This window comes from Struthio camelus, chromosome Z (assembly GCF_040807025.1).
Source record: "Struthio camelus isolate bStrCam1 chromosome Z, bStrCam1.hap1, whole genome shotgun sequence".
NCBI classification, from domain to species: domain Eukaryota; kingdom Metazoa; phylum Chordata; class Aves; order Struthioniformes; family Struthionidae; genus Struthio; species Struthio camelus.
In genome coordinates, this window is record NC_090982.1 from 67,530,489 (window position 1) to 67,545,196 (window position 14,708).

Here is a 14,708-nt window from a genome sequence, read left to right on the forward strand (position 1 = left end):
ATATTTTAGTTTGTTATGTCCAAATGTATTCTTTGACTAAGCATTAACTACTTATTGTAAGAATAATTTTGTTGGCATTCAGGAAGCAGAAAACATTACTGTTAGAATGAACCTTAAACCCTATATTGCGTCTTTAATAAATAACCTTTAAAACACCACATAAACATAAAGCAGGTGAAGAAGCTTGTCCATATAAATTTTCCTATCTAAATTTTTTAAAGAAATTTTATCAGACGAGTCTTCAAACTGAAGTTAATTTGTGAGACACATTAACTGCATGAGTAATATTAAACAACATCTGTCATAGGCACTTGTATACTCCTTTGAGCTCCAAGTACCATAACCACTTTATAAAAATAAAGAATTGTCATTCTGTCCAATCTTCATCTCTGCTTAGAAGTGTGTTAAAATCAATCATTTTAAAATCTTTTTCTATAATTATTTTAATACAAATTTTTAATTTGAAAATGTTCATGCTTGCCCATATTATGTATGTTTTCTTTAGGAATTTTATGTAGGGCTCATGAAATGATATTCCAGGAGATGTATCAGGGTTTAAAAACAGTGCACTATAGTGCTTAATTGCAGTTGGCCCTCATACCCGTATCTAAATATCATGAAGGAATTCATTATTGAACTCTGCTAGATAGACCATTGCTTTTGGGGGTTTTTTGGCCGTGATTGGATTTGGCATTCGCAGATAGCTTTATATCTCTAAAGCATGTTAGAAAGAAAATTGATCTTTGCAAAACCCTGTAAGTTAGGACTGACTGATTAAGACTGAAAATGCTTTTCCAGGAGTGACCTTTTGTGCCACAGATGAGGTATTGCACAGTCCTAAAATAAAAATCTTTATATGGAAAACTTTCTGGTCATCCTTTTTAATAGAGCACGACTTTACGTAAAAGGTTTTGTTTTATTAAAATTTCATTATGGAATAAAATATTTCTTTATATGTAAAAGATATCTGTGTAATGTTGAAACATTAACATGGAAAAATATATAAAGCCTGAACGGAAAACATTATAACTATGAGATACAGAAGATGCTTCTAAGCCTAGGAAGCATCCCAGAGCAGAATGTGTAAGAATAGGTCATCCGGCTGAAGCATTCAGCTGGTTCAACAGAATGGTTCAATGCACTTCAGTTTCTGCCTCTTACCTTTTAATAAATTTATGTAAAATTGTCTGAAACATGCTTTGATTGTATCAAGATGAGCTGTACTAGTGGCTACAAATTAAAATTTTAAACATCCTGAATTAATTAAAGAAACATTATGTGCCAAGACTTCATGTTACTTGATTTAACATCAAAGATTCCATTTGGGACTGTTGAAGTTGAAGGAAAAATACTTTTGTGTGTAATAATTTTGTGTATATTTTATCACAATGCACATATTTCAGTTTAGGATTAATTTTTAAACTAATGAACATAACTCTTGCTCTTGCCAGCTGTGAAATATGTGAATTTTTATGCTATATATTTATACTATAAATGCATGAATATTAATAGTGATTGTAAAAATATGTTTGAAAATTTCCTGTGAACTTTATTGCTCATATATGTATAGCTGTGTTCAGGGCTTCTTTCTCAAATTTTCGTCCTTATAAGAAATAAAATAAAGCCAACTTCAATTATTGGCTCTCTAAAGGATGAAAGAAAAGAGGAACTTTGTGCTGCAATACTAGAACTAGGAGTTTCATTCCCATTACTGAGTATTGTTTTCTAAGAACTAGAACAAGGGGGAGAACAGATGACCTTGGATTTAGGTAGCATTCTCTTCCACACAGATATCATGCTGTCTGCATAGATTGAAATCAAAATCTTTTCAGAAGAATCAAGAAAATATGTGCTACGGGGATCACTGCGTAAGGAAAATAATATTTAGGATATTTATAGACAGACGTTTTTATATCATTTAATTATCAAAAAATTACCTGCACCATTCTGAAAATAGGAAACATCAGCAAAGTAGACTTTGAGATCCATAACATATTTTGTTTCTCCTTCACATTAGCTAATTTATCCAATATGTGTCTTTGTAGGAGAATCTCATATGAAGGCAGACAAGAGTAAGAACTTTTTAAACTTTTTTTTAGAGGAATTATGGCTACTTGTCAGACCACTAGGAAATAATATTATTCTAGTAATTTTACCTAGTTAAAAGAAGAAATCTGAAAAGTGAGCATTTAGGGGGAAAAAACCTAAGTTACACATAGAATTTATCCTTTTCCTTGATTAATCATTCTACTAAGCTCTCTTAAACTTTACTTATATTGCACTTTGTAGGTATTATTGAAGCATTGTAAATACGCTATTTTAAGAGACTTAGTTTTGGATAACTTGCAAGAGCAGTGTAGTTGCCATGTATCAGGCATAAGATGCCAAATAAGTGCTTCCACTTCAAACAGTGCTGCCTTGGCTAGCTATTGTGCTGAAAAATGTGTGTGTGTGTGTGTGTGTGTGTGTGTTATGTTGGCAAAACAAAATAAGATCAAGGTATGTCTTGACGATTTCCCATGTGTTAGTAGCTAGGGATCTAACGGCTTGACTTAAGAGTCCTGATCTTGTAAGTGAACCTATAGATGCCTTTCTTTATATCAGTTGTACACCTTTCTTTTAAATTTACCCATAGTCTAATTTCTAACAGTTAATTTTTGTGTATAATCAAATGCCAGAAAATATCTAATTTATTTGTTTTTAATGTCATAGGGGTGGCTTGTATTTCCAGGAATATTTTAATAGACCTGGAAGGTAAATAAATTTACACATCACCTGACTAGATTTAATATTTAAGCATATAAGTATATAATATAGTGCTGTACCTTGCTATTAATGCCCAAGGTTAATGGGATGCTAGCCATAGATTCAACTAATTCTGCAAGGACCTTAAATACATGTCTAACTTAAAGTATATGAGTGGTCCCAGTGTGTCGTTGGGTCTCACTGACTCATCTTACTTAAATAACTTGCCAAATGAAGGGAATTGAGGCAATTGCTGTTAGCTTATGCCAGCAGTCTGAAGCTCTCCCAGCTTTACAAGTTCCTTCCTCGTATGTATGTGTACACTCTGCTATCTTAAGAGTTTCAGTAGGTAGGCTTTGACGCCAGGAACATTATAATATTAAATTGGCTCATACATTTCACAGATTAACTAGCCTTAAATGAACATAATCTCAACTGTATCAGCCAAAACGTTTAAAGTTGGTTTGTAAGTGCACTGGTAGTGGTTAAACACCATGGATGAGAGAGAGGTTATTCAGCAATTTTAGTGATGTAAATGCAGTAGAATCTCTTCTTGAACCTACAAAAAGCTGCTGTAAACTCATACAAATTTGTACTCTAATCTGAAAACCAGAGATTTACTACTTAGATTGTCACATGTTTGCTCTCTGTTGTACTTCTCTAAGTAATAAATTAAAAAGAAAGCAAGTATGGCTTTATGTAGAGGGAATATTTGGCCCATATTCATTTAATAATCTCATTAAGTACTTTATAATCATCTTACTATTCTAAGATTGTTTTACTCCACTTCTCTAGGTAATGAATAGTAATTTCCCCCTGTTTTTCCTATTTAATTTAGACTGTATACCATTTGAAACAAAGATCTTGTCTTTTTTTATGTTTCTCAGTTACTCTAAGCACCTACGGTCTTATGTGTATTTATTGTTGAATACTTGTCCATATACATTCTACCTACACATGCATAAATAACAAAATTTGTATCCAGCAGTATACATTATGGCACCTTCTCTAACTGCACACTATTCCTCAGACAGTGGGAATCTGCTAATACTATAAAAGGTCTATTTTTTTCTTACAATCCGGGAGATAGAATAGCTAGCAGAATTAGCTTTTGCTTGGGCACCCTGCAGTTTTAAATAATTTTTCTTAAATTCTCAGAAAACAGGGAAGTTGAGGGAACGATTCTTTTGGTGCTTTTTACTTAAGTAGCGAGACAGGTTGCAAGGCTTTTTTAATGATTTTTGTTCTCTAAACCAAGTTACAGATATATGCATTTATGTTAGAAAACAAGTTGTCACTTTGTTACTCTTAGGAGTTGTCAGACAAGAGCATACAATTATTCGTATACATTTTGTGCTCAGCTGACATAAAACGTATTTGTGTACAAAAGGTAATTACCGTGATAACTCCAGTCATACCGAATAATTAAATATTGTTCAGAAATATGTACATGTAAATGTTGAAGAATAGCATTGTACTATTTGTCATGTTCTTTGCAGACTCCTGAGGTTTTGTGAACTATTTCTAAGGCATCTTTTGGACAAGGTTGCTCTATAAGATTCTCATTTTCACTGGGGGGTGTGTATGTGTGTGTGTGGAGATGGCAATTCTATGAAATGAAAAAAAATAATATTGCAGAGAAAAAAGAAGTTATGGCATAGATACAACAGAATTATTTTGAGTTAATATTACTTGGTAAAAGGGGCTGTTCTAGAAGACTGCTTGGATTTGGATAGAAATATCTGTAATTTTATCAGAAAAATAAATAATTCCAGGAATTATGATATTATGGGAAACTTAAACTTCCTACATTTGTGTTGCAAAAAATTCTGTTAATAGCAAGGATTGGATAGTCTGATAAGAGATATAGTTGAAAAATTTCTTCATCAAATAGTGAATAAACAGAAAAAATAATGAAAGATGTATAAACACTTAAAACTAATTAAAAAGAGAACAAGAAAAGAAGCAGAGTTGTTGTGTTGTAGGGTTAGTTTTGCAGTTAAAGGAAGTAGAGGGTTATTTTCTTTTGCCTTAGTTTTAATTAGGAAAATAATTTTCAGCATCAGAATGTAGGTATGATGGATAATGGGAGCAAAGATATGTAAATTTAAATTATTACATCTGCAGTGGAAGCCAACCTGAGACATTAATGCTCTTAAGCTAAGGGGACTGGATGATCTTTGTTCAAGAACTTTGTAAGAACTGGTACAGGCAATCTCAGTCTTGTAGTGAGGATTTCTAATAAGCTTATGAAATCAGGAATAATATAATAGTAGGATATTGGAGTAGTTGAACTAGGAGGGACTGCTTAAAAGTTTTAAGTCCAGAACCTTTTTGAAACTATGCGAGAAAATAGTCTATTTACATCTGTGAGGTTAGGCTGAGCATGAGGGAAATATTTTCTGTGAATAAGCAAGTTTAGACAAAATGCAGAAATCTGCTCATTAATGATTCTGATAGGCTGATCTACAGCTTAAAGCTTCATGAAGTTCTATAAGTTGATTAAAAAGATAATGTAGATGTTCTAAAATTGATATTTTAAATCATAAATTGAAATTTATCTGATTGAACTGTGTACTTGAGGGCATCAGAAAAATGTACTTGATAGAAAAATATGATATGTTAGGATATTTCAGAAAAAGTGTTTCAAACCATTATCTTCATGTGTCCTATTCCACCACTATCTGCCCATCCTAAAAAGGTGCCATTTGGACAGGAAGGTGTCAAAAAATCAAACATCTAAGTAAGATTCCAGACGAGTTGTCAATGAATAGTCATTTTCTCTGTTTCCGCTTGTAAATGGTATCTAATTCTTCAATTCAGGTAGTAATCATTCCTTTTACAAAATATAGTTGTCATCAGTATATATATAATGCATGGCACTATAGAGAGAAGCCCTTTTGACTAGACAAATATACAAATGAGTAGCAAATGAAATGCAAGAATTATTAGTTGTAGGGTAAAAAATACATATATATTTTGATGCCCAGCAAAACCCCAAACCTGATACAGGCTATCTTCTCTGCACAGCCCTGCAAAGAAAGTAAACCTGATATGAATGGAGTATAGCTGAATTTCCTGTATGCCTAGTAAAGATATACTTTGTGATTTAAAAAAAAAAAAAATTCCAGCTAATCTTTATGCTCTTTCATGTTGATTTTCTTCTGTTTCTGAAAAAGTTTCTATTTTCTCACTTAAAATTCTCAGCTGTTTTTGAATCCTCACGTGAACTTTGTGTTGTAGAGGACAGGGTAGAACTCTATCTGGAATTTCTCACTAGGCCTTTGCCGTTAGCCAAAGTATGGGCTGCTGGAAAACAGCCCTCTGTGTTCGGTTAATTCATTCTTGCAGGCCTCATGTGCCATCTTCATAATATCCTCAGTACATCCAACTTTGAAAAAAGAACCGGAAATGGAATGTAGATTTCTCATATAAATTTGTGTGCAAAATAAATACAACTTCAGCCTCATTTTATTACATTGAAGTCAACATACTTCGTAAGCAGAATTATTGTAAAGCAATTGCCTTGCTTCACTTCTGTGTCTTCCCACAGAATGAATATAACGTTGTATCACACTAACATAACTGATATCAGTATCTTCTGGAGTAAATTGGGTTGAGTTTTTTGGTTTTTTGAAGTATGAACAAGTAAAATTTAATTCAGGGATGAAATCAGCTTGTAATTCAAGAATCAAGTACTCCGTAGTCCAAGTTTGATGTGAAATATAATAGTAATGAAAACAATACATAGTATTTTCATATTATAGAATAGGTCATGTTAATTCCCTGAAAACGTATCTAATTTGAATTCAGTTCCTTGCACTGTATTATAAATAATACAGCAAATTGCCAGTGCCAAATGAATTGCCATTTTTTCTCAACTTTTCAGTTTTGCAGTGGTGAAAACAGACAACTGATTTTCTTAAATGTTATGCCAAACTGTTTATCAGATACTAAGCGGTACCCGGTATTTCCTTTTGCTCAGGTCATTGTTTCAGAATTAGTGGCTGCCCGATGCAAGTCATCTCCTTTTTCATAGCAGGTGTACGTCCAAACAGCTAATGCAGTGTCAGCCACATATTAAATAGCAATTATATGAATAATACGATACTTTATACACATCTCAAGATCTGCTTTCAACAATAAATAACTAGGCCATAGAAGGCAAAATGACCTATTAAACATGAGCTTAAACTAATCTCCATCTAAAAATATTAAAGCAGTAAAGCAGACTTGCTTTTTTATTTTTTTCCTTTCTACTTTCCTTCAGTAGGGGCAGGGGGTACTTGTGTGTCAGTAGGTAGGCAGGGGAAAGGGGCAAATGGGGAAAGAGAGCACATAATGATCTGCAACTTCTATTTACTTCTCTCTTGCATACATGTAAAGTTTCTATTTACATTTGTAGAATGATCTTTAAGGCACGTGGATCCTTTCTCACAAAAGAGGAAAGAGAGGAGTCTGTGAGTGTGACCAGTGCTGCCTAATCTGGGGAGAATAGGTCGTTATACAAGACAGCTATGATTATTTTTCCTCAAATGTCATAGGTCTGTAGTACGGAGAAGGAGACTTTTTCTCTTCAAATGAGACAAAAGGTAATTTAATCTGTCCGAGAGAAAACTGACGTTCCTTCCCACACCACTCCATCCATCCCAGTATAAATCCATGTAACTGTAAGGATCTGCTTATGTGAATTATGAGAAATAAAGGGCATAGCTAGAGTATGGAGATAATTGCAGTTTGCCAAGTGCGATGTATAACAATAATTATTTTTGATACAGGTGACCAGATCTTACATACTAGAATGAGATTACCTGTAAACCATCTCTCACTCTTTTGAAAAAAAGCGAAGAATTTAATAGAAGATAAATAAAGTATTAATTTTTCTTGACCTGAAGATTCTTTGGACTTAAAAAGGGCTGAGGCTTGGATGGAGAATGTTCTGCCCAAATTACATGTAGAGTTGAGCAGATCATTTTCTGAACAAAAATTTGACAAAATAAGTTCTTTTTTTTTCTTAAGGGATACCCACAAGCTCTTAGCAAGATTACCAAATTCATGATTGATGTTCAAATGTCAACTATATGGTTTTGAAGTTTTCTTTGTTGGTATTAATTTTGTGGAGATGATTATAACTCCAAGACTGCTCTCTATCTCCAAGGGCAAATTCTGCACAGTGGCTTATACTCAGAGGCCACCAGAGTGGTGTTTCTAAATCATGACACCAAAAATTCATGTTACTTGCCTTGTGATGTGGAATGAAGACATATGAAGATGTTTGATGACAGAAGGCCTGTAGGAGTGTTTTAAAGACTATCTAAGAAGAATAGAGACAAATAAACCTGTTGTTATTTGTACTGCTGACAAACTGCCTCTAGAGCTACACAGGTTTTTGTTTCAGAAGGAATAGTTTACTCCAAAAGAGGGTCCAACAGTGAGCTGATTTGCATGCAGGGTGGATGAGAGAGGAACCAGACCCCTCTGAGCAGGACAAAAAGCTAAGTTATTTACTTGACATACTCTCATGAAATGCTTTTATGTGCGTGGAGGTCTCCAGAAGTCTAAAATGTGATAAGAAGATCATTGGGCTCATCTATTCACCCTGTAGAGGACTCTGATGAGAAGAATCTGTGCCTTCACTTCCTATGCTGTTATTATTTAAGGTAATTTCTGTGCACCTAATAATTCTTATGACTAAAGATCTATTGCTTGGGTGATTTCCTTTAGCTGTGCACAGTGGAATAAATTTCTTACCACTTCATTAATCAAGTTGATTTTTTAGTCTATATGCTTTTTCATGGAGAACTTATACACGCTCATTGTAACCTAACATTCAAAGTAAGGTTGATTTGTGTAGAAATGTGTTACCGGTATAGGGAACTGTCACTTCCGTTCTAGTCTGTGTACTGCTACTCTATTTTCACATTACCGCAGATGAATATATATCAATATTTAAGTGACGGTTAACTTTCAGTTCTTTCCTCTATGTTGGGTATTTACTGGTTTTTATAAAAGGCATGCAAAAATGTCATGCCTCTCTTCATTTTTTTTCCTTTAAAAGAATTTTCATATTTATGAATAATATCAGATTGTCTCTCCTGAAGATTAAAATTATGCATCTGCAACATATTTAGGTTAGCACCATATGGTTCTCATGTTAGCCCATATCACAGACCTCAGTCTTGATCTGACAAGACTTGTCACTGACAGCATGTTTCAGGCTCCACAACCAATCACTTAGAGACAATTATAGAGTCTTTTTACAAAATTACCAAGTTTAGTGGTAAGTTTTTTATGTAGACACCTACTCAGAATTTATTGGCTGAGCTCCCCAGCTCATTTTGCACACTATCTCTAAAAAGCTACATAGGTCATTGTCACTGTTAACACTGATGAGATTTTGTGTAGTGTTACTAAGGGTTGGTTTTTCAGTATCTCCACATGACTTTAAGCATTAGTTTTACCTTTATGGACACGTTTTGCTCAGTAGATTATTGTATTGTTGGCCAATCACTTGGTTTAATGACTTTTTTGCCTCTTTTTGTAAAAATAAAACTGACCAAATGACTGAGTAGTCTTTCTGTGTATACAAATAGTAGTTCTATATGCCCCTAGAGCAGTTTGTTTCTCATGACCAGTAGGATTTGTTTCATACATTACTATTATTTTTATTGATTTTATATTAAAAATCTGACACTGCTAGAACAGCAGTTCTTACTTCTCCCTTAGCGCTATTAGCTGGACTGGAAGTCCCACAAGGCAAATCATTCCTCTCCTGTCTGCTAATACATTTACTGCTCTTAGAAGAGGTGAAGAAAATACTCCTATCGGACTTCAGTTTAAAGGCACAGAGGTTAATTAACTTTTAAGTGCATATTCTGGTATCACTGGTAATTGAAAAGTTGAGTGTTATAGGAGGAAAAATAATATGTGAAAACTGAGAAATGGAGATGCAAATAAGTCTCACTTTATTTCCCCTACCCCCCAGAAAACAGAATGCAAAGAAAGGTGTTTGCAATTTGCACTGTTAATAAGCTGATAAAAACATGATTCATGGCAGACGCTCTTCACTTCTCTCTGGATAGATGTTATGCTGGGCAGTCAGGAATGCAAGCTTCACAAGGGCAGTGAGGAAGAGAGAAAAGATGAATGGCTCTCACTCTGTAGTCCAATGAGACCGTTTACCTGCAAGAGAGAAGTGCTGTAATCGCATTCCTGCTATTTACATGTTTTATCTATTTAATTTTAATGGAAAATTCACAAGTAGACCTTCTAGAAGGGCCTGGAATCTGGGACTACTCTGTTTCAGGGAAGAGCCAGCATCAGGTGCAAACTCCTGTTTCCTCTGGCTTTGTCTCTCTATCTTCCTTTCTCTTCCTCTCTCTTCCACTGGCTCTCTCTCCATCTCTATCCAGCTCCCTCCAGCTGCCTTTCCCTCTCCAGCTCCTCAAACCTGGCATAGATTCAGCAGAAAGGGGGAAGTGTCACTAGCCTTTCCTATAGTCTAAATTATAATGGTCAGAGTCCTGTGCTGGTAGCAAAGCCAAGAAATCAAAGCAAAACCTGTTCTGAATTGCTTTTTTCTTTTTCTCTTGAATTGAAATTGTGCTTAAGCTGTTATTTTAAAGAAGTTGGTGAAGCGGAATGGAACTGCTAAGCCAAAATGCTTATCAGGTCAAAAGAATGATGCTACTAAAGTTAATGTCACTAAATGGTTTTAAATGTTGCATTTTCCAAAGTGAACTGATTAGCAAACTGTTATGGGCCTGAACTGAAAGCACTTCAGAAGTCAATACTAGAAATGTAGCAAAATTTTTTACTGGTTAAGGTCCCTGGTTTGAACTTATCCTTGCTCTGGAAAGCCTGTCTACTGTATGTTCCACTTTGTGGGCTGAGTTCTCTAACTGCTATGTAATGCTATATAGTGATATTATATATGCCTACTCTCCTACTGCAACTCTGCTTTTGAATGAAACCAGCTGAGTCAGTGGGTGCTATGCTTTGTGCTGAACTTAGTGCTGAAATACTAGAGAACTCCAGATAGACTGGTTTCCTCAGGGCACACAGATGCAGAAAAAAGCCAACCTGTGAACTTCAGATGTCAGGTTGAGAAGCTCTCTTTTCAACGTAGTCCAAAGCATTAATTAAGTCTAGAGTTGAAAATGTCAGTGCCTACAGATATCAGGCAAGTACGTGGTTAGGTAGGTGTAATATGAAATAATAATGATAGTGCAGATTTGTGTAGCATTTGGTATGCTAAATGTTTCATAATAAGTGGTTCTAGTCTAGAACAAGTTGTAGAGAACTGCATTAGTTAGAGGTAATGTTTTTAAATAGTCAAATCAATCATACAACTTTATGGTTTTCACAGTTTCGTTTATATTATTTTCAAATATTTTTGGTATAAATACCAAAAGAAAGGGATTGCTTTTTACATAGAGTATGAACTGATATTATAATAGTTATAGTGGCCTAAGTGGTCTTTTGGAAGCTATATTGAATATTTATCATTATTGAACACAATCATATATTTTGTTTTATAACTTCCAATCAAAAAAGAGGCTAATATTCATTCTCATTGTTTGTAAATCACAGTAGCTGTTTTCTGTCATGGCTGTATTTAAATGAAAAAGAAAAGCCCAACCTTCTGCAGAGAGTATCTGGACATAAATGTTGCTAGAGCTCCTTTAAATTTTGAAATCTGATGTGTTTTGATGCTGCAAGTCTTCAAAGTGCAGTAATACACAGTGTAAAAATGTGTGCAGCATTACAAGTTCACTTTTTGCTAGTGAATTAGAATAAATACTGCTTCGCTGTCCATACATTATGACATTCAAGTAGTTTAATATTTTATTCTCTCTCCAAAACGGCATCAACTGTACTAGGGCTAATTTGGGGTATTGTAGAACAGAGCTGTAACAGCAAAAGAATGAAGCTTAAGGAAATAGGAGCTATAAAAATAGGCAATGCAGTACCTTATCATGTTACTCCCAAGTGCACCCACACCCTAATCAAATACAGTTTTATGACATATGTTAGTGTCACCGAAGTTGCAGCTGGCTTCCACACTGCAGGATTTCCTGTCCAAAGGGGTAAGGGGTCATCTGAAGTTTAAAAAGTCTCAGTAAGGAATAAACCATTTAAAAAGAGACCAGTAAGTAAACTACGGCTTAGGAGCATTAAAGTGTAAAAGCTTGTCTAGAAATCTTTTAAATCTCAGTAGCAATCCGCACAGTAAGCTACGTTGCTAAAGGTGTCTTTTTCTCCTCGCCTTTGTATCCCGCCGTTCAATTTCATGCGCTTGTAGGTACTAAGAGCAATAGGCTGTTTTAAGGAAGGCTGTGTGCTCTCGTTTTTCCCAAATACCCCGTCCTTCCCCCGTCTGCCAGCGGGGAAGGAGCGCAGGATGTGCTGTGTCAGGAGAACCCACCTAGAGGGCCCCCTTGACGCCAGCACATCCTCTGTCAGGCAGCGCTCACTGCAGCCGGAGCCGATTCTGCTGCAGAGTAAGTGCCCCAGAGTCTGCAAGTGTCCTGGGCTGCTACTGAGCTGGAGAGCAAAGGCAGACTGGGAGAGGAGACAAGCATCCCCAGGGGTATGTTGGAAATTCTTGTCAGGAGCAAGGAAACAAGAGCCTGTTGCCTGCATTGCTTTAAAATATACACGGTCTGTGTAGCTTGGGCTTAAGAATCTTCCCAAGGATATTACCACAGCCTCAGGAGAGACAACTACTGTCTGGGAGCTGAATTGGGAAAAAAGGACAGCGGAGAAAGAATTCTTAGATAACCCGGGACTTAAAGCTTTGCTTTCTTTTTGCAAAATACAAAAGGATGCACATGGTATTTATATACGGTATAACATCATATTAGAACTAGGTTCTGCAGTGAAAGAATCGATAGCTTAGTCATTTTACTTAAAGGGAGCAGACAGCCTTATTATGGGGTTAGACTGCAAAAATGAATTTGATCATGATATGATCTTATACTCATGATGGTATCTAATTATAGTCCTGTCCTATGGAGCAGAAAAAGCATACTTCCTTCCTTCTTTCTTAGATGAAGAAATAAACCTACAGAATCAAATTCAGAAAGAAGTTTGTTTTTGTTATACATGGTTATTAAACATCATCCTATTCCCTGGGCTTGTAGTATCGGAAAACTGCATTAAAGTGATCACTAATGAATATGTGTCTAAGAAAGAAGAAAAAGCAATATTCATTTCTGAAGGATAACATGGCAAAGCAATATGAAGTTATACATTTTCCCCTAACCACTGAGCTGGCATGGCTGACAAGAAACTATCTTTTGACTAAGCTTTTCCAACTGTCCAAAATGCTGCATATGAAGATGCTTTAATTCACATTAAAAGCACTTGGATTTTTATCAAGGCAGACCGTTGGCATCATCATACAATTTCTGTATACTGATTACTTTGTTTCTTAAGTAGCAAGTGAGGCATAAATGGATGGACATGTACCTAGAAAACCCTATGATGAGTCTTTCTTCAGATCCTGGGAATTTTTATTTTTGTGGATTACAGTAATTCTTGCAATAAACCCTGCTGTTAACTGCTCATGCAGTTGTTCTGGAATGCATCTATGAATACCATAACAGATAAAGCTGTCTGACAAGGAAAACACTAATGTTGGAAGATCTGTGAACATGATGCATGTGAATAATTTCCCCTTTAGGAGGCATTCATGGATATGGTGAGTAATCAATACACATTACAGATTGTTAAACTCAAAATGCTTGTTTGCAAAATACTGTGGCAACTACCAGATGCTGAGTTTTTCCCTGCATTAATGCCAAATGAGGACTGACTGGGCTACGACTAAAATGCAAATCTTACAGAGATAATACTGATGAAGTAACATGAGTTTGTTACTTCTTTGCCTCTACAAAATAGGCAAGTCATAAAAATAGCATTGATATGGTCATGTTTTATTATTCATATGATAAAAGGCTTTTGAGCAGGGAGACATATTTTCTTTCTGTATGAAAGGAACACTTCTTTGCAGTGCTTTCTTAGCGTTACTTGAAGGAAATGATGAAGACTTATTTTCCCCATATGATATTGCGTTGTTTGCCATGTAATTTATTTATTTATTTGCATTCAAGTGACCTGAAAACAGGAAAAAAATGCTCATTCATATGATAATTCAGCAATATTTAATGAACACATTTGTATGGTAGGCTTTCAAATGAGGCTGTTTGGAAGACAATCACATAGAATTAAAATCCCTTTATCATCATTAAAACATCTGTTTCCTCTTTAGACCACAGACATCTATAGTTCTTGTTCACTGAGCAATCTTTCTCTGTAACTTCTTCACAATGTAGTACAGTGACTTGCTTATAAAATCTACCAGTGGCTGTTGCATCATGTCATGCTCCTTATGTTGGAATTGATGTCTTGATAAGTGTTTAATGAATATTAGCTAAGGAAAAATACTTTCACATAAAACTTTTGCTCTTTGGATATATATGGAGTCTTTTAAAATGCCAAAAGCAAGCATATTTTGGAAGCTCATCTACCACAATTTGCATTCAAGTTGAAGGATTTGCTTCAGTGTGCATGTTTGACAGATTTGCCCTTAGTGTATGTTAGCTCGTATACGTAACTAATTTGCAGAAAGATGTGAGACAGAATTTTTGCTGGGAAACGTGTTAGTGAAGTTCTTAAAGCCCAGTTCTTTTTATGGCATTTCAAAGTTGTATTTAAGAATAATAGTATAAAATTGAGAACCTGGTGCCTGGCAGCACCACCACTAGCGTCAGCTGAGTGTCATTTGTCAGAGACACCCGGCTCCTCAGTGGAGAACCAATGGCAGGGGCCTGAGAGGGTGCTGCCAGATTATGGCGCGGGGGGTGGCGGGCGGGGGGGGCAGGGGCAAGGGGGTTGTGATGCTTTCTCTGCTCGTTTTCTGTTATTACTTAATTTTTAATAAACAATTAGTAGACACA

At 35.4% G+C, this 14,708-nt stretch overlaps 1 protein-coding gene across 4 annotated transcripts in view; it reads left to right on the forward strand.

The window, feature by feature from the left end:
• LOC104146908 (3',5'-cyclic-AMP phosphodiesterase 4D) overlaps positions 1 to 14,708 on the forward strand; it is a 401,542-nt gene that overhangs the window by 99,605 nt on the left and 287,229 nt on the right. The window contains exon 1 of one of the 4 annotated variants that reach the window (XM_068927373.1): positions 12,195 to 13,450. The exons of the other annotated variants lie outside the window; for them this stretch is intronic. Within the exon in view, the coding sequence (XP_068783474.1) occupies positions 13,404 to 13,450 (47 nt within the window). The 5' untranslated portion in view covers positions 12,195 to 13,403. Of the gene's footprint in view, positions 1 to 12,194; positions 13,451 to 14,708 lie in introns of those variants that run through there. 4 annotated transcript variants of the gene reach the window in all.